Source organism: Hoplias malabaricus, chromosome 8 (genome assembly GCF_029633855.1).
Source record: "Hoplias malabaricus isolate fHopMal1 chromosome 8, fHopMal1.hap1, whole genome shotgun sequence".
NCBI classification, from domain to species: domain Eukaryota; kingdom Metazoa; phylum Chordata; class Actinopteri; order Characiformes; family Erythrinidae; genus Hoplias; species Hoplias malabaricus.
Window position 1 is genome coordinate 6,308,267 of NC_089807.1, and position 23,800 is coordinate 6,332,066.

Below are 23,800 nucleotides of genomic sequence, written 5' to 3' on the forward strand. Positions count from 1 at the left end.
ACCATGTCCACGATGTGTCTGACTTATCTTGTGATTCTGGATGGGCTATGGATGGACTGAGACCCTGAACAGCATGAAGCAGTTACAGAAATGAAGGAATGAATGAATGATATCTACAGTAATACCTCAAATTACTAATTTACCATTCAAAGCAACATTAGGTCTACATTATTGTGATGTTTCACTAAGAGGGCGGCACGGTGGCGCAGCAGGTAGTAGACCTGAAGGTTGTGGGTTCTCCCTGTGTCTGCGGGGGTTTCCTCCGGGTGACTGTCTGTGAGGAGTGTGGTGTGTTCTCCCTGTGTCTGCGTGAGTTTCCTCTGGGTGACTGTCTGTGAGGAGTGTGGTGTGTTCTCCCTGTGTCTGCGTGGGTTCCCTCCAGGTGACTGTCTGTGAGGAGTTTGGTTTGTTCTCCCTGTGTCTGCGTGGGTTTCCTCCGGGTGACTGTCTGTGAGGAGTGTGGTGTGTTCTCCCTTTGTCTGCGTGGGTTTCCTCCGGGTGACTGTCTGTGAGGAGTTTGGTTTGTTCTCCCTGTGTCTGCGTGGGTTTCCTCCGGGTGACTGTCTGTGAGGAGTGTGGTGTGTTCTCTCTGTGTCCGTGTGGGTTTCCTCCGGGTGACTGTCTGTGAGGAGTGTGGTGTGTTCTCCCTGTGTCTGCGTGGGTTTCCTCCAGGTGACTGTCTGTGAGGAGTGTGGTGTGTTCTCTCTGTGTCTGCGTGGGTTTCCTCCAGGTGACTGTCTGTGAGGAGTGTGGTGTGTTCTCCCTGTGTCTGCGTGGGTTTCCTCCGGGTGCTCCGGTTTCCTCCCACAGTCCAAAAACACACGTTGGTAGGTGGATTGGCGACTCCAAAGTGTCCGTAGGTGTGAGTGTGTGAGTGAATGTGTGTGTTGCCCTGTGAAGCACTGGCGCCCCCTCCAGGGTGTATTCCCACCTTGCGCCCAATGATTCCAGGTAGGCTCTGGACCCACCGTGACCCTGAATTGGATATGCAGTTACAGATAATGAATGAATGAATGAATGAATGAATGAATGTTTCACTAAGCCTTCACACTACAGCCGCAATTGTTGTTACTCCCCCACTCCTCCTTCATTTTAGGACCGTTTTGTAAAAGTGGATTATACTCTGCAACTGTAGGCGGAGCCCAGGAAAATCATATCCACTCTTACATAGTATTACTTTAACAGTTTAATTGTTGATAAATACGGCAGAGTGAAACATATAAAAAAGGCTTTTGCAAAGAGTCATCATCAGAAGCTATTTCATCTCACAGAACTCACTGCAGAAACATCAGACAAAACTGGGGACCAACAGCTCAGCTTTGATGAATAAAGGCCCCTGCACGGTCAGGACTAACTGTGGTACAGAGCCTGTTCAGAAGGCTGTTTTCTGAGTGTATTACACACCATTCGGTTACATAAGGGCCTCCATGGCTTGAATTATTTAGTTTCATTTTCATTCTGAGAAAGCCAAAAAGCCAAAAGCCATAAGAAGCTGGATAAACAAACGCATGCCGAGAAGCAGGCGGCAGGAGCCGCTTCCAAACCAATCAGACAGTAGCGCAGTCTAAAGGGAGGCTTTCAAATGATCAAACCCGGAAAGGCCCTACAGCTGGTGAGCCGAAGCGATTCATATCAACTCTCATTGTATTGTTTCTGTCTAATCAAACCCACTCCCCGGAAGATAAGACAGGCAGCAGCGGCTCCTTTGTTTAGATTAAACTACTCCATTATCAGAATGCCCTGAGAGCCTGCTTTACAAGTACATATTTGATGAGGATCCAAACACCAACTGTGATGACAAAATGGCATGAAAACTACACTTTCTCTCCCAGAAGCACGGATGCTGGGTAAAAAGGAGATTATTGTATCGTATTTTAAAACTCTCGATGATTACTCTTTCAAGCTTCCCGTTTTCATGTACGGTTTGTTTGTATTTTTACGGCTGTGTGTTGTAGCCTGTTAAACTCCAGCAAAGACAAAGAGAGGGACGAGCAGGGCATCTGTCGAAGCTCTCGGAGACACAACAAAGCGCCCCATTTGTGCTGGGTGCTGTCAGAATTAATTGCTTCGTGCGGACGTGTAATGAAGGAAAATGGCGGTGTTTATCGTCGCACGCTCCTCGTTAAAAGAAGCCCGTTCGCTGCAGCCGGCTGCTGACATTTTCACAACACACACAAACACTGGGGTTTTCTTTTTCAGGACAAAGATTAAAGCTCTATATATTCATGGCATTTACTTGCCGGGGTCATTCCGTTGGCTATGTTAGCTTGCGGTAGCTGTTAGACCAGTAAAAGGCTGAACTATTTCTGAATTTACAATGCAGTGGTAAAGTGGAGTTGTGAGTTTCAGCACGTCTGATCAAAGGGAATCTTTTGTTAAATGTGAAAACACAGGGAGCACATGTCCTCTACAGAGAACGCACTTGTTCTGTGTAAAAACGCCCAATAAGGTCGCTTTGACTATTGGTGCATTGTTCAGAACGGTCTACAGCTGTTGAGTTCAATTTGGTGTAACGCTGATATTATTCACAAACACATAATGAACACATACCTCCCTCCTCCTGGACGCCCAGCAGGTCTGCTTTAATTTCCAAACCACAGCAACAACCAGCAGAAGAGAAAGAAAACAGCTGTGGAACAGAGAACAGGAATTCAGAGAGTATTCATTCATTCATCTTCTGAAAAAAAAAAAAAAACACTTTAGGGTCACAGTCAGTCCAGAGAGGTCCAGACAGGGCATCATTCACCTCACACACTCACCCAGTCACACACACATTCACACCTCTCTATAGTAAAATCACTCATTCTTTCATTGTCTGTAATGATGATCAGGGTCATGGTGTCACTCACAAGTCATTCACACACCCACCCAGTCACTTACACATTTACACCAGCGGAACCTTTCCCACACTTACCCAATCAGAACTGTGGACAATTCCACACATTCAGCCAGTCACTCACACACACACACACACACACACACTCTCACTCTCTCATCTCTGGACAATGTCACACAACCAATCCACCAAACAGCATGAGTTTTTGGATTGTGGGAGGAAGGAGGAGCACCTGCAGGAAACCCATACAGACACAGGGAGAACACACCACACTCCTCAAAGAGAGTGACCCGAGGAAACCCACACAGACACAGGGAGAACACACCACACTCCTCACAGACAGTGACCCGAGGAAACCCACACAGACACAGGGAGAACACACCCCACTCCTCAAAGACAGTCACCCGGAGGAAACACACGCAGACACAGGGAGAACACACCCCACTCCTCAAAGACAGTCACCTGGAGGAAACCCACGCGGACACAGGGAGAACACACCACACTCCTCACAGACAGTCACCCGGAGGAAACCCACACAGACACAGGGAGAATACACCCCACTCCTCACAGACAGTCACCTGGAGGAAACCCACGCAGACACAGGGAGAACACACCACACTCCTCACAGACAGTCACCCGGAGGAAACCCACGCAGACAGAGGGAGAACACACCACACTCCTCACAGACAGTCACCCGGAGGAAACCCACACAAACACAGGGAGAACACACCACACTCCTCACAGACAGTCACCCAGAGGAAACCCACACAGACACAGGGAGAACACACCACACTCCTCACAGACAGTCACCCGGAGGAAACCCACGCAGACACAGGGAGAACACACCACACTCCTCACAGACAGTCACCCGGAGGAAACCCACGCAGACAGAGGGAGAACACACCACACTCCTCACAGACAGTCACCTGGAGGAAACCCACACAAACACAGGGAGAACACACCACACTCCTCATAGACAGTCACCCAGAGGAAACCCACACAGACACAGGGAGAACACACCACACTCCTCACAGACAGTCACCCGGAGGAAACCCACGCAGACACAGGGAGAACACACCACACTCCTCACAGACAGTGGCCAGAGGAAACCCACGCAGACACAGGGAGAAAACACCACACTCCTCACAGACAGTCACCCGGAGGAAACCCACGCAGACACAGGGAGAACACACCACACTCCTCACAGACAGTCACCCGGAGGAAACCCACACAGACACAGGGAGAACACACCACGCTCCTCACAGACAGTGACCAGAGGAAACCCACGCAGACACAGGGAGAACACACCAACTCCTCACAGACAGTCACCCGGAGGAAACCCACGCAGACAGAGGGAGAACACACCACACTCCTCACAGACAGTCACCCGGAGGAAACCCACGCAGACACAGGGAGAACACACCAACTCCTCACAGACAGTGACCAGAGGAAACCCACGCAGACACAGGGAGAACACACCACACTCCTCACAGTCACCCGGAGGAAACCTACGCAGACACAGGGAGAACACACCACACTCCTCACAGACAGTCACCCGGAGGAAACCCACACAGACACAGGGAGAACACACCACACTCCTCACAGACAGTGACCAGAGGAAAGGGCATGACACACACTGCCAGTCGCAAACACACACACACATCCAAAGGGAAAATAATCACTATAGTAAGTAAGCGATAATTCTTTTTATATATGACATTAACTTTCTTTTAATCACTAAAACAAGCTATTATTACCAAATTGTATTAAAATGCAGGGCTTATATGATCAGCATAGCATTACCGGGGCTATAACCTCCACCATATCTCAGGAAATTACACCCATAGCTGTAATAAAAGTGCACTATACATGCATAGTTTGATGATGTCTTTGTAAAGAGGAACAAGCTGCTACTGATTTATGTGGAGCATATTATTTTTTATATCTTTGCTAATTTAACTAAGTGAATTAATACAAAATAATAAAAAAAGAAAGAGAAAAATCTATAATATTTCTCTGCTGTTTCCTGAGTGGAATAATGCAATAATAGATAGAATAATAAGTAGAGAATAAAAGGGTTAACTGGTTAACTTTAAAAGAACCCCAAGAAAATTATTATTACAATTTTAAGAGGTGCTTCACTTCAAATATCACTTTTCAAAGGGACTCAGTTAATGCAGTCCATTTCACAGAGGACTAATATAAATGTAGTTCTGTCCAATTTATGCCAAAGCGCCAGCAAAACGCTTCCAATCTTTAATAAATCTATTAACGATGAGGGCAATTACTTCTTAATAGGATGGCTAACGTTCTAATGTGAGGAGGAAAAGGCTAATTAGCGCAACTTCAGCCTAGAGATGTGTGAAAGCTGATGCAATGTGCTGTGATGGCTTTCTCCTCTTTGACAGCAGCTTTCTTCACACCTCCCCGATCCACAGCGCCGCGATGAAGAGGATTTCTCTCGGCCTGATTGACATCACAAGTCCATTTATTTCCTCAGAGTCAAGCATCAGGCAGCTGTCCTTGTCTTCAACTACCTGCCTTTTCTCTTCAAGCTACAGCTAGAGAAATCACGAGACAGAAGCTGCTTCTCTTTTGAATTTGCTGCTCCACCTTAAATGCACCTCCTGTGCATATCCTTAGTGCAGACATCTGCAGGGAGACCTTCCAAGTGTCTTTTGAGGTTGGCGTTTCCTGCCGTCCGTGGTCCATGTTCATGGCGAACACATTCAGTGACGTCGAGGCCTGGGCTCTGGGACGGTCGTCTTTTGTTCCTCTTTATGTTTCTCAGTAACAACTTGTTCCTTTTTGTGACATTTCCACGTCCTTTCAGACCCATATCACTGTGCTAAAAGTGATAAAATCTGTCAGTCGAAATTAAAGACCTTGTCTTGAATAGATGACTTGAGTCCCAGATTCTCTACATTTTTAAAGTCTCCTGAAAAATCCCATTTATTTTATTTTTTTTATAATAATGACCTGTGAAGGTCTAGCGCCCCCTCCAGGGTGTGTTCCTGCCTTGCCCCCAGTAATTCCAGACAGGCTCTAGACCAGGGGTCGGCAACCTTTACCACTCAAAGAGCCATTTGGACACATTTCACACAGTAAAGAAAACACTGGGAGCCACAAAACCCTTTGGAAATTTTAAATGAAATAACACTGCGCATAACCGGGTTTTTTTTTTTTGCCTTTGTGCTCTGTATAAACAAACTTTACTGTGTTACATTTATGAAATTAATGAACGACTGCAGAGAAAATGAAATAACATTTATTTTTAACTCCGAAAAAAAGACGTTGTGTTGACGGTTAAGTAAAATACTCAATGTCTATTTGAGTCCTTGTCCACTGGCAGCAAACAAAAATGCTGTCCCCTCTCTGCGTGCCATCATTGTTTTACTGGCGCCATGCAGTCAGCGGTCAAAAAGTTCAAGAAACTGCACATTGGAAGTTCATTCATTCATTCATTCATTATCTGTAACCCTTATCCAGTTCAGGGTCACGGTGGGTCCAGAGCCTACCTGGAATCATTGGGCGCAAGGCGGGAATACACCCTGGAGGGGGCACCAGTCCTTCACAGGGCAACACAGACACACACACATACATACATTCACTCACACCTACAGACACTATTGAGTCCCCAATCCACCTACCAACGTGTGTTTTTGGATTGTGGGAGGAAACCGGAGCACCCAGAGGAAACCCACACAGACACAGAGAGAACACACCACACTCCTCACAGACAGTCACCCGGAGGAAACCCACGCAGACACAGGGAGAACACACCACACTCCTCACAGACAGTCACCCGGAGCGGGAATCGAACCCACAACCTCCAGGCCCCTGGAGCTGTGTGACTGCGACAACTACCTGCTGCACCACCATGCACGTGTATTGTGACGTGTATTAAGAGCGACAAAATATTTTAGATGTTATAAGATCACCATAATCTTCATAGAATTACATTTTGAAAATGAACGAACCAAAATAAAATACGTTTTTATTAAATGCTCATTAATTATTTTCAAAAGCTGAGCCTCATCAGAGGGATCAAACAGCCTCTGGAGCCGCAGGTTGCCGACCCCTGCTCTAGACCCACCACGAGCCTGAACTCTATAAGTGGTTAAAGGCAATGCATGAATGAATCTTCTCTGAAATGTCTACAGAGAAATAATTGCTCTTTTTGCGTGATTTGACGGAAGGTGAATTAAATCAAGTCTAACACACTTCTGTATTTAAAGAATGTGTGAATGGTACTAAATCTAGTGTTCCAGTGATTGCAAACTATTCTTAACAGACTGGGAGTTTCTGCCTCTCTCTGTCTGATCGGTATTCAGACGCTGGTCAAAATGTCTGAGTGTGTGTAATGTAATATTAATGCACATGTCAGTGTCCTGAAGTGTGTGTGTGAGGGTGCACTCATCTGTGTTATTGATCGGTGGAGGTTGTGATCTCGGTGTAAGTAAAGATTTAAGGTGAAAGTCAATCTACCTGCAGCAGCAGCAACACACACACACACAAACACACACAAACACAGAGAGAAAGAGAGAGAGAGAGAGAGAGAACTACCATTTGAGAAACTACACAGTCAATACATGAACACAGAGCAGAGTCCAGTACCAGAACCTGAGTACACACACACACACACACACACACATTTCTCTTCATGTCTTGCAGGGACATTACACAGTATTCCATTCATTTTATGGAGGCATATTTAACAAACATTCTAACCCTAACATTTAAAAAGAAAGTCCCCATAAGGAACACAATTCCCGACACTGTCACACGGACCCTCTCTTTCTCACACTCATACTTACACTCTCACACACACACACACACACGTGTGTGTTATATATTCAGTATTCTCCAGTACCTTATCTCAAAGTATACTTCTACAGAGACATAATCACCCACTCCAAACCTTTAAAGTTAAACCATTCTGAGCCCAGTGTTGTGCACAGAGTGATCTGAGGACAAAATATTCCTTTCATTTTCTAACAGACAGAAGAGGAACTGCGCCATTAAACAATGTGTGAGAAAAAAGGGAAAAGCGGTCGAACTGATAACAAACAGCAGTGCCCTGCGTTCTCAGAAAACCACGAGTGTGAACCTGGTGAAAATGAGGGTGAGTTCATTCACACTTTACTCTGAAACTACAGGATAATAAATAAATGAGAGTGTGTGTGAGAGAGAAAGAGAGAGAGAGAGAGAGAGAGAGAGAGAGAGAGAGAGAGAGAGAGAGAAAGAGAGAGAGAGAGAGAGAGGGGGGGTGATGATTGCTAATCAACAGAGAGCAAGAGAGTGTGTGAGTGAGAGAGAGAGTGTGTGAGTGAGAGAGAATGTGTGTGTGTGTGTGAGAGAGAGAGAGGGGGGGGGGGGGTGTAATTGGGCTAAAACGACCTGCGATGTCACCAATTAGTTTGAGGAGTGGGTGAGAAGCATGAGCACACTTTAATTATGGGCACTTTTCCTGCTTCGCTTCGAGGAGAGCATCTCCAAAACTCACTCTTCAAAGGAAGCATTGGAAATGAACTTCTGACGCTAATGAGGGACCACTACAGAAAAAAAAACAAAAAAAAAAACCCTCCATTCAGAAGCTCATACTCGGCTTCACCTGAGGAGAAACACTATGGATATTTTACACTGCGGGAACAAAGAGACAGAGTTAACCTTCAGTCCTCAACATCACCAACACAGAGCAGAGAGAGAGAGAGAGAGAGAGAGAGAGAGAGAGAGAGAGAGAGATAATATAGATAAACAGGGAGCACAGACAGAAAGACAAACAGATATACAGAGACCAAAAGAAAAAACAAAAAACAGGTCGACAGAGACAATATAGAAGAACAGGCCGAGAGTATAGAAAGAGACAGACAGACAGACAGATAGATGGATAAGACGACTGACAGATAGACACATCGCTATACAGAAAAAAAAAATATATGAGATGGACAGGAAATGGAAATACATCTTAAGCTGCACTGACCCCTCAGAGGTGTGAGATGAGGAGAGAAACCACACAGCGGAATCAAATCCTGCAGAGATTCTATCATTTTGCCACCTCTGCAAATGTTTTAACTTACTGCACGACCAGAAAACAGACCAAACAAACACGTACACCTGTTTATAATTTCACACACTCACCCGTCACACAAACACTCACACCTGTGGGCAGTTTCACACACTCACACCTGTGGATATTTTCACACACTCACCCAGTCACTCACACACTCACACCTGTGGACAGTTTCACACACTCACCCAGTCACTCACACACTCTCACCTGTGGACAGTTTCACACACTCACCCAGTCACTCACACACTCTCACCTGTGGACAGTTTCACACACTCACCCAGTCACTCACACACTCTCACCTGTGGACAGTTTCACACACTCACACATTCACACCTGTGGAAGGTTTCACACACTCAGCCAGTCACTCACACAGTCACACCTGTGGACAGATTCACACACTCACGCAGTTTCACACACTCAAACCGGTCACACACACACACTCACACGTGTGGGGTCCTGTCCATTGAAGAACAGGGTGAAAGCGGCTAACATCTGTATGCCAGGGAACAGACGGACAACAGTCACTAACTGTAGAATGACAATGTGCAACACAATGGTAGAGAATCCCAGAAGAGGATATTGTGGTCCAATGAAAAACATGTATCTCCATTTTTTACATTTATTATCTGTAAACCTTATCCAGTTTAGGGTCGCGGTGGGTCCAGAGCCTACCTGGAATCATTGGGCACAAGTCGGGAACACACCCTGGAGGGGGCGCCAGTTCTTCACAGGGCGACCCACATTCACACCTACGGACATTTTGAGTCTCCAATCCACCTACCAACGTGTGTTTTTGGAGAGTGGGAGGAAACCCTAGCACCCAGAGGAAACCCATGCGGACACAGGGAGAACACACCTGGAGCAGGAATCGAACCCACAACCTCCAGGTCCCTGGAGCTGTATACAGTAGAACCTCTACCTAAGAACTCGATCCATTCCGTGACCCGGTTACGTTACAAACCCGTTATGGTTTGTAAGTGGAAAAGTTTGTTTCTCGAGTCAATTTTCCCCATTTAAAATAATGGAAAAGCAATTAATGCGCTCATTAATGCCCCATCCCCGAAAGTCACCCTTTTTGCACTGATATGTGTTTACAACACTCTCAGATTAGTAAAAAATACATGTAGCGTTACTAAAAATAAAAGAGAAATACAGTGGAAACAGTAATAAATAAGAAATAATAAAGTTGTAAGTGGTTACACATCGCTACCTTGAAGACGTGACGACTGGCTGGAGGAGTAACACAGGCACTGGCTGTATGACGGGAGGTGGGGGGTCGGGGGGAATAACGGAGAGTAGGCGGTGAATGTGGGGAGACGAAGCGTAGATACGGCTTAACTTAGCACCAATTTTGATGTCTGCTATTTACACTAATGCTAAAATGCTAAAGCTACAATTTGCTAATCTTAAAAGCTCACTCAAGTCTGGGGGCGCTGGGAGACTCGCCTATTGGGGTCAGTGGACATTTCCAACCGCCGGCTCAGCGGAGGCTCGGGTTCGTTTCTAAAGTCATGGTTCGTTGGTGGAGGCAAAAAATATTCAAATGCCCGGTTCATATCTTGAAAAGTTCATTAGTATAGGCGTTCGTTAGTAGAGGTTCCACTGTATTTAGTTTACAATATCATTTGAACACAGCAGCTGTCTTTCATATTGTGTAAATATGTCATGATGAATGGACCAATAGAAATGCTACAAAATTACTTGGAATAAAATACATTGACTTCCATTAAAAAGTAACAAGGTTTTTCTTTTGTTTGTTTGTTTGTTTTTCTTCTCCTGTACAGTAACTATATTGGAGATGCATGTTTTTCTTTGGACAGTGATGATATATCGGACAGAAGGTAATACCCCCATTAGGAATGGTCTTCATGTGGCAATGTACTGTCAGCATAAGGCGATATATGATGACAGTACGTGCTCACGCAGACAGAAGATCTGTGTGGTGACGACAGCTGTGGAGAGTGCAGACAGTGGAATCAGAGTTGGATTTCACTGACCTCACCACTCTGTCCACCTGCTGGAAATTAGCTTCACTGATGGAGCAGTAGGACAGTGTAATGACCAGAAGATGTAAGCAGAGGAGGGACAGAGTCCGGAATGATTCATAAGAGAGCATGGAATTGAATCCTGGACTCAAGTGTAATGTATATTATATTCATGTCATCCAAAAATATCCATGTCACCACATCATTTATTTATTTTTTTTCTGCATGAAGCGTTTGGCATTTTGTTTATCAAGTTAAATGCCAGGGCACCTTGATGATGCAAGAAGTGGTGTCACTCTCACACATCTTCTGGGACTGTGGGTTCAATTCCCAGCCTTGGGTCACTGTCTGAGGGGAGCGTGGTGTGTTCTCCCTGAGTCTGTGTGGGTTTCCTCCAGGTGGTTAGTCTCCTCCCGAAGATTAAATACATGTTACTTACTGTGTGTAATTATGCACAGGTTTGAGTGTGAGACATTGTCCACAGATGTATGTGTTTGAGATGTCTTGTGATGGACTGGTTTCCTGTCCAGCGTGAGTTGCTGTCTTGTGCCCAACGATTCTGGGTAGGCTAAGGGACCCAGCACGACCTTGAGCAGGGTGAAAGCAAATGAAGGAATTAATAAAGGCTAGTGAAACATCTTCTAGCCTGTCAGCCAGCAAGCCCTCGCAGTGGGCCCCAAATGCTCCAACTCACCTGTGTCTCATCACCTGCTGTTCCCTTCCACAATATTTAAGGACTCTTAATACCATGGCCGACACTTAGCACAGCATTGCACCTCCCAAGTGCTTTTGCTTGTATACCCAGATGGCTTGGGTAACCTTAGGCTCATGTCTGACTGCTCCAGCACACCCTCTTATATCAGTAATGCATTTCTGCTGGGATTATACAAACTGTTTGACCACTGCCTTGGACATGTCCAGTTAAAGACCCATCAATGATCAGATTCTGTCAAAAGTTAATGCTGCCCTGTGATGCACTGCTCCTGTTCCTGCACTGCTGTATTTACAGTACAGTTCATCAGGTTTGGAGTGCACTAAGCACAGATTTCTCAGAATCACAGCAAGCAACGAAACATGTTTTTTCCCTTTGAATCACGCAGGTTTACCTCTGGTGTTTTTTATTGGATGCTCCTCAGAGATTTATGTGCAGTAACTCTGCTGAGACGTTCCAGCAGGAATCGACACAGCCGGCTGCACTGGAGACTGATTAAATATTCTCTGGACAGAAGTAATAATCCAGCAAGGGAGTCTCAATCACATCCCAGAATTAAACCGAATGTCCTCCACATGGAGGAGGAATGGCAAAGCAGGGAAAAGTCTACCATCGTTCATATAAGGGCCTGATTAATACAGAAAATTTTGACAAACTTTAATGCTGGCTGATATCATTCCATGAATTACTTTGACGTTTAAGACTCGGGTGGATCATGCATTATTTTCTGTAACCATACCATCCAGGGCCTACCATTGGGTCTAAGGCACACTCACACCTGTGGACGGTTTCACACACTCACCCAGTCACTTTCACACACTCACACCTGTCGACAGTTTCACACACTCACCCAGTCACTCTCACACACTCACACCTGTGGACGGTTTCACACACTCACCCAGTCACTCTCACACACTCTCACCTGTGGACAGTTTCACACACTCACCCAGTCACTCTCACACACTCACACCTGTGGACAGTTTCACACACTCACCCAGTCACTCTCACACACTCACACCTGTGGACAGTTTCACACACTCACCCAGTCACTCTCACACACTCACACCTGTGGACGGTTTCACACACTCACCCAGTCACTCTCACACACTCACACCTGTGGACGGTTTCACACACTCACCCAGTCACTCTCACACACTCACACCTGTGGACAGTTTCACACACTCACCCAGTCACTCTCATACACTCACACCTGTGGACAGTTTCACACACTCACCCAGTCACTCTCACACACTCACACCTGTGGACAGTTTCACACACTCACCCAGTCACTCTCACACACTCACACCTGTGGATGGTTTCACACACTCACCCAGTCACTCTCACACCTGTGGACAGTTTCACTCACACTAACACAGTCACTCACACACTCACCCAGTCACTCTCACACACTCACACCTGTGGACGGTTTCACACACTCACCCAGTCACTCTCACACACTCACACCTGTGGACAGTTTCACTCACACTAACACAGTCACTCACACACTCACCCAGTCACTCTCACAACTGTGGACGGTTTCACACACTCACCCAGTCACTCTCACACACTCACACCTGTGGACAGTTTCACTCACACTAACACAGTCACTCACACACTTGCACCTGTGGACAGTTTCACACACTCACCCAGTCACTCTCACACACTCACACCTGTGGACAGTTTCACACACTCACCCAGTCACTCTCACACACTCACACCTGTGGACGGTTTCACACACTCACCCAGTCACTCTCACACACTCACACCTGTGGACAGTTTCACTCACACTAACACAGTCACTCACACACTCACCCAGTCACTCTCACACACTCACACCTGTGGACGGTTTCACACACTCACCCAGTCACTCTCACACACTCACACCTGTGGACAGTTTCACTCACACTAACACAGTCACTCACACACTCACCCAGTCACTCTCACAACTGTGGACGGTTTCACACACTCACCCAGTCACTCTCACACCTGTGGACAGTTTCACACACTCACCCAGTCACTCTCACACACTCACACCTGTGGACAGTTTCACACACTCACCCAGTCACTCTCACACACTCACACCTGTGGACAGTTTCACACACTCACCCAGTCACTCTCACACACTCACACCTGTGGACGGTTTCACACACTCACCCAGTCACTCTCACACACTCACACCTGTGGACAGTTTCACTCACACAAACACAGTCACTCACACACTCACCCAGTCACTCTCACACACTCACACCTGTGGACGGTTTCACACACTCACCCAGTCACTCTCACACACTCACACCTGTGGACAGTTTCACTCACACTAACACCGTCACTCACACACTCACCCAGTCACTCTCACAACTGTGGACGGTTTCACACACTCACCCAGTCACTCTCACACACTCACACCTGTGGAGAGTTTCACACACTCACCCAGTCACTCTCACACACTCACACCTGTGGACAGTTTCACCCACTCACCCAGTCACTCTCACACACTCACACCTGTGGACAGTTTCACACACTCACCCAGTCACTCTCACACACTCACACCTGTGGACGGTTTCACACACTCACCCAGTCACTCTCACACACTCACACCTGTGGACAGTTTCACTCACACTAACACAGTCACTCACACACTCACCCAGTCACTCTCACACACTCACACCTGTGGACGGTTTCACACACTCACCCAGTCACTCTCACACACTCACACCTGTGGACAGTTTCACTCACACTAACACAGTCACTCACACACTCACCCAGTCACTCTCACAACTGTGGACGGTTTCACACACTCACCCAGTCACTCTCACACACTCACACCTGTGGACAGTTTCACTCACACTAACACAGTCACTCACACACTTGCACCTGTGGACAGTTTCACACACTCACCCAATCACTCACACCTGTGGACGGTTTCACACACTCACCCAGTCACTCACACACTCACACCTGTGGACGGTTTCACACACTCACTCAGTCACTCTCACACACACACCTGTGGACGGTTTCACACACTCACCCAGTCACTCACACATACTCAAACCTGTGGACGGTTTCACACACTCACCCAGTCACTCTCACACACTCACACCTGTGGACGGTTTCACACACTCACCCAGTCACTCTCACACACTCACACCTGTGGACAGTTTCACACACTCACTCAGTCACTCTCACACACTCACACCTGTGGACGGTTTCACACACTCACCCAGTCACTCTCACACACTCACACCTGTGGACGGTTTCACACACTCATCCAGTCACTCTCACACACTCACACGTGTGGACGGTTTCACACACTCACCCAGTCACTCTCACACACTCACACCTGTGGACAGTTTCACACACTCACCCAGTCACTCTCACACACTCGCATCTGTGGACAGAATCACGCACTCACCCAGTGACTCACATACACTCACACCTGTGAACGGTTTCACACACTCACCCAGTCACTCTCACACACTCACACCTGTGTATGGTTTCACACACTCTCCCAGTCACTCTCACACACTCACACCTGTGGACGGTTTCACACACTCACCCAGTCACTCTCACACACTCACACCTGTGGACAGTTTCACACACTCACCCAGTCACTCTCACACACTCACACCTGTGGATAGTTTCACACACTCACCCAGTCACTCTCACACACTCACACCTGTGGACGGTTTCACACACTCACCCAGTCACTCTCACACACTCACACCTGTGGACAGTTTCACTCACACTAACACAGTCACTCACACACTCACCCAGTCACTCTCACACACTCACAACTGTGGACGGTTTCACACACTCACCCAGTCACTCTCACACACTCACACCTGTGGACAGTTTCACACACTCACCCAGTCACTCTCACCTGTGGACAGTTTCACACACTCACCCAGTCACTCTCACACACTCACACCTGTGGACAGTTTCACACACTCAACCAGTCACTCTCACACACTCACACCTGTGGACAGTTTCACACACTCACCCAGTCACTCTCACACACTCACACCTGTGGACGGTTTCACACACTCACCCAGTCACTCTCACACACTCACACCTGTGGACAGTTTCACTCACACCAACACAGTCACTCACACACTCACCCAGTCACTCTCACACACTCACACCTGTGGACAGTTTCACTCACACTAACACAGTCACTCACACACTCGCACCTGTGGACAGTTTCACACACTCACCCAGTCACTCTCACACACACACCTGTGGACAGTTTCACTCACACCAACACAGTCACTCACACACTCACCCAGTCACTCTCACACACTCACACCTGTGGACAGTTTCACTCACACCAACACAGTCACTCACACACTCACCCAGTCACTCTCACACACTCACACCTGTGGACAGTTTCACACACTCACCCAGTCACTCTCACACACACACCTGTGGACAGTTTCACTCACACCAACACAGTCACTCACACACTCACCCAGTCACTCTCACACACTCACACCTGTGGACAGTTTCACTCACACTAACACAGTTACTCACACACTCGCACCTGTGGACAGTTTCACACACTCACCCAATCACTCACACCTGTGGACGGTTTCACACACTCACCCAGTCACTCACACACTCACACCTGTGGACGGTTTCACACACTCACTCAGTCACTCTCACACACACACACCTGTGGACGGTTTCACACACTCACCCAGTCACTCACACATACTCAAACCTGTGGACGGTTTCACACACTCACCCAGTCACTCTCACACACTCACACCTGTGGACGGTTTCACACACTCACCCAGTCACTCTCACACACTCACACCTGTGGACAGTTTCACACACTCACTCAGTCACTCTCACACACTCACACCTGTGGACGGTTTCACACACTCACCCAGTCACTCTCACACACTCACACCTGTGAACGGTTTCACGCACTCACCCAGTCACTCTCACACACTCACACCTGTGGACAGTTTCACTCACACTAACACAGTCACTCACACACTCACCCAGTCACTCTCACACACTCACACCTGTGGATGGTTTCACACACTGACCCAGTCACTCACACACTCGCACCTGTAGACAGAATCACGCACTCACCCAGTCACTCACCACTCGCACATGTGGACAATTTCACATACTCACCCACACACTCTCACCTGTGCATGATTTCACACATTCACCCACACACTCTCACCTGTGGACAGTTTCACAGACTCACCCAGGCACTCACACCTGTGGACAGTTTCACACACTGATCTAGTCTAACACACACACCTGTGGAGAGTTTCACACACTCATCTAGCCTCACACACACCTGTGGACGGTTTCACACAGCTAATCTACCTACCAAAATGTCTTTTTGAAAAGAGGTTTGAAAACAAGCACCCAGAGTAAACCTAAGCAGACACAGGGATCCCAGCACCCTGGAACTGTGTGGCAGTGACACCACAGGTTGCAGCACCATGTTGCCCAATATAATTGTCTGATAATTGCACAGGTTATTAATATCGACTGATACTATCAGTTGGCTGATATATCGGTCAGGCTCTAATCCATATTAGACATTTGCAGTTACAAATGTTTCATGTTTATATTTTTTCAGGCTCGAAAAAAAAAGTGTATGTTAAAACAAACAATAAAATTCTGTCTAAAACCATAAAGGACAAAGAGCATCCAATAAAAAGGAAATCTAAAACTACTAATTGAAATGACACTAAGATTTGAAGGTTAAAAAAAAAACAAAAATGCAGGAAATGTTTGCAGAGCACAGAAATTACTCCAAAAGCATTTATGGCTAAATTTGCTTCAGTGGATCTTAAGTACAGTGACATTTTGGAGGGATTTTTTTTTTCATTAATCCCCTGTTTTTTTTTTTTTTTTTAATCAAACACTTTCCTACCAGCCTCGTTAAAGAAAAACACTCAAGTAAATAAAAACCTCCTTACACTGTAAGTACAGTTCAAAACTCTTATAAAAGAGCAAGTTTAAATGAATCATTTAGAGCAGGAATAGCGCAACGAGAGCCCCAACAGAGCTCTGCTACCAGCTTCCCTTCCATTTCCTCCAGGTGCTCTCAGAAATAAAGTGCTTGCTGACATGGGGAGAGAGTTTTCAGAGACATATCCATCAGGCTGACAGTTAAAGAGCAGAGGGAAGACAGAGTGACACAGTCAGAGTGACATCCACATACACACCCATATGGTACACCCAATGACAGGTGAAGAAAAAGGTGTTTAAGATAAAGACTAACTGAAGCCAAATCCTTATGAAGAAATTATATACTTCATTAAGATTCATAATTGATTCGTTTAGTGTGGAACACCTAGGCATCATGTGGAAGACTGGGGTTCGATTTCTAATGCAGGCAACTACAATACTCTTTATCAATAAGGGTTTTGGACAAGACTTCTAAACCCATATTCAATATGTAAGTCACTGTAAGTCACTCGGAATATGAGCATCTGCTAAATGCCCTAAATCCAAATATATGTGGCTAATTCCACATTTGAAGCACCAAGCTGGCATTTCCTTAGTTATGAGTTATGATGCAGTGACAACAACAAAATTAAATGGTTGGCTTGGGCAATACCTTAAACAAATCGCAGAGACAAATACGATGCTTTTGTACTGCATATTAGCATCTCTACTTGCTGTTTGGTACCTGGTACCTGGTTAATTTTCCACTAAAATGGCTCTCCCTTAAAATGCAGCTGGTGACATCACAAAACATCACCTCTAACAGGAGCCACGGGCTTTGGAAACCCCAACAGTTGTGGTAGTATCATTAAGCGTTGTTTACTCATCATGTATTGGCGTGTTGTTGTTGTTGTTGTTTGGGACTGAACACAGCTCCGACATCAGTTCAGACAGATCAGTAGAGTTTGTTCCTTCTTTGTTGCAGTGTTCAGCTCTCACTGGATTTTTCACCAATCCAAGGAGCGTTTGAACCTCTCCAAAAGACCACAGCGTAATTTAATAAGCTGCTGCTGTGAGTTGGATAAAAACTAATGTTATTTCTGATGTGTCTGGAGATTTTTCAGATGGTATGCATTCTCTGGACAGTCAGCACTCTTCAAGGTTTAGACATCATGGTTTAGTCCCTATTCAGATCCCTAATTCGGAATAATACCCAGTTCCAGAGACCAGGACCAAAATTATAAAATGGAAAAGTAAAAAAAAATTAGAAAAACATCTGTTTGAAAAGACACTATGCATTTGTAAATACTATAAACAAACATTTTCACTAGAAAACAACAGTTGCTCATGGCACCCCACGGTTGTCTCTTGGGACCTTGTTTAGGGCACCGCATGAGTGTGGACATTGTCCAACTTCCACACAACATTTTTTTCTTTTAATTGTCTCTGGACATATTCAAAGGAAAAGACGAAACAGAGAACAGAACTTAAATGTTGGAAGGGAAGTCAAAGCTGTGGACCTCAGATTGTGCATCTCTGATTGGTCCAAAGGAATGTCAGACTCAGTAATTTGGATTTTGAGCATCTCTGCTTCATCACTCATTGTCTTAAAGTTGAGAAAATCTCAGCTCGATCTGACACTTGTCGCGCTGTTCTTGTGACACTTACAGCCTGCTGCTAAATCACAGCAACAAATCGCCTTCTCCCAAAGGAAACGACTGGTCACTTGTTGCTCTGGGGCCTTCTAGTATGATAAATGCTCCCACACATTCATCCTACACTATACAAGCCCTATAAATCTTCATCTCTCCCTTCTGTTTACTGTGATAAATATTTTGCATCCCTACACAATCCAGTCACCTCCCTGCTTTCTATGACTGCTTTCACCTGCTGAACAACAGGAAAGATCGGGCTTCTGTGCCCACAGTAAAGTCACCCAGGACTCGTCCACAGCCTTATCAAGCTCCCTGTCTCAAGCTCCATTTCAGTTGGGGTAAATGTGTACAAACTACTTGTTACCAAACCTACCATGTTGAGTGTTTGTGCCATGTTGAGGTGAGTGTCTTCCTTTATTTTGCTGTTATTGTTGTGCTTGTTTTCTTTTAGAAACTATTAATTAAAGTCACTGTAAAGCTGGTGTTGTTCATACTTATGTTTTTGCCTTCCTGCAGTGTATAATAATAGTAATACTGCTGTTTAAAAAATGGCTAATAATGCAAGATGTAAGTGAACAGTGACAAGAGAGAGAGGGATGAAAGAGGAGAGTAAAATGTATCTGAGTAGTGGAGAAACGAAAGAGCCTGCTACATTACCCCCTCCTCCCTCAGTGACACAGTTCATCACATCAGACGAGCTTTTAGCCCGCAGACTACAGCACATATTATACCCCAGCTTCAAGACACTTCAGCTCCCATACACATCAACAAATACCCAGTACACACACACACACACACACACACACACACACACACAAACAACATATACGGTCCTGTGCCAGCTTGGAACAAAGGTGGAACATTTCTCTGCACAGTTTAACATACTGGGAGAATATTCACGGGTGTTTGTTTCCACACTTCCAGGGTGGAAAGATAACTCAATGTTATGGGTCTGAAAGGATGTGGATCTATTGACTAATTGCTGCACCATTTAGGGTGGATCAGCACCAACATAGTGTCTTCTGGTGTTATGGACCAGAACACATCGGGTTGGCGCTGGTCCAACTTAAAGCAACACCGCCCACTGCTAATTACCATATTTTAACATATTATTCAGCTTGAAATAGAAAACACAAAGTGAAAAATGTTTTAATTCAATGTATTTTCACTGAAAGTGCATTCAGAGCTGAAAACGGAATCTCTACTGAGACTTATATCCATGTTTACTTTCATTTACAATTTTGTCCTATCTGTTGCATACTGTAGATAAAAATGAACAGCTAACTATGTATTGCATTTTCATTTTAAATTTGACGTTTACTAAGCAATTCATGAAGAAAAAGGCTAAACCAAAGTGGTGTTTTTGTTTTCTTTTCCCAATTAGGTTTTTCATTTTAGATTTGACCATGAAATACCAGCAAATTATTGAAAATGAAGTAACAAATATGTTTTTGTTTGTCTAATATGACCCATGCTTGAGTGAAATGAAATTGCATATTAGGTTATTCCATTTAAATTTGTATTTTCTGTAGATATTTGTACACACATTTAGAAAAAGAAATATAAAAAAGTTATTTGGTTTTTCATTTTATTGTTTTCAATTTTGGCTGCATTTGCCTCCCATAAAAATGTATGAGAGTAGTGATACACAGATTATGTAGAGGCCATGTAAACCTATAGATGCTTCTGGTTGTTAAAATGTTCCCAAAGAAAGGAAATGGCGATTATAGTTTAAGTTGGGGTTAGCAAGTTGTAATTATCAGTAGTAATTTCAGCAATGGATACATAAAATATGTAACATAATACAAAATTCAATTTAAAAAAGGCAAAAAAAAGTGTGAGTAAAGAGTGATATACTGAAGAGTGATATATCAACAAATCACATATTGTGCAGCCCTCTCTTAGAGTGTGAAAACTTTAGATTTTAGGAGAACCAAATCACATAAATGAGACAATAATATTAGACTTGGTCATTTATTTATTGAGAAAAATGATCCAATGTTACATATCAGTGAGAGGTAAAAGTATGAGAACCTTTAGGATGAACAGATAATGAAGATGACATCTAAAGAGTGTGGACCACACAAGTCGTCAATCAAGAAAATTGTGTACTAATGGAGGAAATTGTGGACTTTTATTATCCTCCCCAGGAGGGATCACACACAGAGCAGGGTGTAGTATGTGAGGTCACAAAAGTGCCAAGGCAAAGTAACTAAAGGACTTACTCGCATTGGCTAATGTTAATTCTAATCAGTCCACCATCTGGAGAACAATGAAGAACAATAGTGTACATGACAGGACTGCAAGAGGAACATGGCTGCTGTATTGGAACAATGTACTGTGGATGAATGAGACCACAATAATTATTTTTTTTTCTTTTAGTTTAAATGGAAATTGGGTGTTATGTTTGGAGTAAGAAAAACACTGCATTCCAGCATAAAAATCTCATCCCATCTGTAAAACACCTTGGTAGTAGATGATAGTTTGGGCCGGTCATGCAGCAAGACAATGACCCAAACGTTCTACCAAAGAATAGTTAAAGAAAAATGAAGGTAATCCAATAGAAATGTTGTGGAAGGACCTGAAGCAAGCAGTTGATGGGAGGAAACAATCCAACATAAAAGATCTGAAGCTTTTTTGTACAGAGAAATGGGCTAATATACAGAACCAATCAACAATTAGCAGAAGCCTTCAGCTGCAGTCAACTGCTAAAAAGGGTGTCACACTAGATTCTGAAAGCAAAGATTCAAAGTAGAATTACTTTTACGACTCACAATATGTAATATTCAATCATTTCCCTAAGTAAATACATGACCAAGCATACATTTTTGTCTCGTTTGTTTGATTATGTTATCGTTGTATACTTAGTATACTTGTATAGTTTTAGGTCATATATAAGCAGAAATATAGACGCTTCTAAAGGGTTCACAAACCTTTAAGCACCACTGTACATGTGCTTATTAAAATGTTGCTGAGGTTGTTTAAAGATTTAATGATTGATTTGAGCAATGAATGGTTCTGCAAGTCTCACAGTGGAAATGAGTGTGCATGATTTTAATGCCTCAGCAGCAGAATCCAAAAGAGCCCTGACTGACAGTATTAAAGTCCTCCCCACACTTTAGTGACTTCAGCAGTGTCCAGGCCTTAAAGGTCAGTTACTGCTGTTGGGAACCTCAAGGCAACAGCAGTGTCCTCGCTCCAAAAATCACATCATGGTCCCTTCATTTAGTGCCACTGTCCAAGTAGCAGGATTTAGACTGGCGAGTACAGACAATGAAATAAGACAAGTTTGGCTCACAGTAAGAGATGAAAAAAAAAAAGCATACATGCCTGAAAAAGGTCACAAAGAACTGGACCAAGTCCGTTATGCTGCTGTGCTGGGAGAAATAAATCTGTAACAAAGAGAAGCAAAAAAAAAAAAAAAAAAAAGAAATATCAAATATGTACGAGTGTCAGCACATTATGAACAACTCACTTATTTTGAGGATCTGGAACCCACCAACCTACACACTGTAACACAAGACCAATTTATTTTTTGTGGGCTGCCTAAATCAGAAAATTTGTGTGGTTCTAAGCTTGTGCTACTTTTTACAGAGAATGCAAAGATGTCAGGATTGTCTCGCCTCCTCGTCTGAGTCTCTACAGTCTCAGGTCTTAAACTGTGTTTATGTGAGAGTGCAAAAATGAGGTTAAATAGACAAACAGACACAGCAAGCTTTAAACCAGTTGTTCTGAACAGTGCTAGTTAAACAAGAGAAGAATCCTGCTGTGGTGTTTGGTTCTTGTAGCATTTTGATGAAAGTATGTCTCAGATGTTTTTTAAAAGGAACAATATGTAGTAAAATTACCTATGTCATTGATGCCCGAGGCTTAGCACTATAGAAACTAGGGTATGTAGTTTTAAGAACCCAGTGCAGAGAATCCTCGTGGGAACTGCGTAATGCTTTACAACATGGTATAGCTACAGGGACCAGCTACAACTGGTGCTTCTCATGCTACAAGAAGCAGATAGCTCAGTATTCCCAATACGGACATTATGGCAGAGGCTGTGAAGAAACCGAGGAAGAGGTTGTCAAAGGAAGCAAGGAGGAGAAAAAGAGTGAGAGAGTTAAACAAGAGTTCATTTTGGACTGATTTTTACTCATTGGTGTGACCTGAAAGAGACATGGGGACACAAACATATGCCGTCTTCTTGTGGGACTAGTAAATACTATTATGCCTTTGCACTCCCCTTTTGTTGCTTTGTTAGAGTTAGTGACAATATGCTCAGTCTGCCCATTTCCACAGGGTTAATGGGTAACATTTTACCATCGTATTTGGACATTGGTTCTGGTTAGTGTGCCAGTAAAGTTACACTTTGTGCAGGTTGAATCCAAGGTTTTTAAACACTCGTTCAGGTTTTTGTAGCATATTACCTCTAGTTCAGGTTCTGTTAACTTGGTTTACTATGATACAGAATAGAGGAAATTTTGAGTGCTCCACAGCAAACCAGAGTAAAGATATATGTATATTTCAAGGCATATATCCCTGCCAATGTTATTTATGAAAGATTGGGGTGTAAACTGTAATCTTATTGCTTTATCCCTGCCTCGCTGAGATTTTTAATTTGCTGTTGCTGTA

At 44.6% G+C, this 23,800-nt stretch overlaps 1 protein-coding gene across 1 annotated transcript in view; it reads right to left on the bottom strand.

Moving 5' to 3' along the window:
• Window positions 1-23,800, bottom strand: part of atrnl1a (attractin-like 1a) — a 301,564-nt gene that overhangs the window by 107,740 nt on the left and 170,024 nt on the right. Inside the window, exons 26-27 of the mRNA XM_066679153.1 lie at window positions 22,511-22,572; window positions 2,551-2,629 (exon numbers count right to left, since the gene is read on the bottom strand). Of these exons, the coding sequence (XP_066535250.1) occupies window positions 2,551-2,629; window positions 22,511-22,572 (141 nt within the window). The remainder of the gene's footprint in view (window positions 1-2,550; window positions 2,630-22,510; window positions 22,573-23,800) is intronic.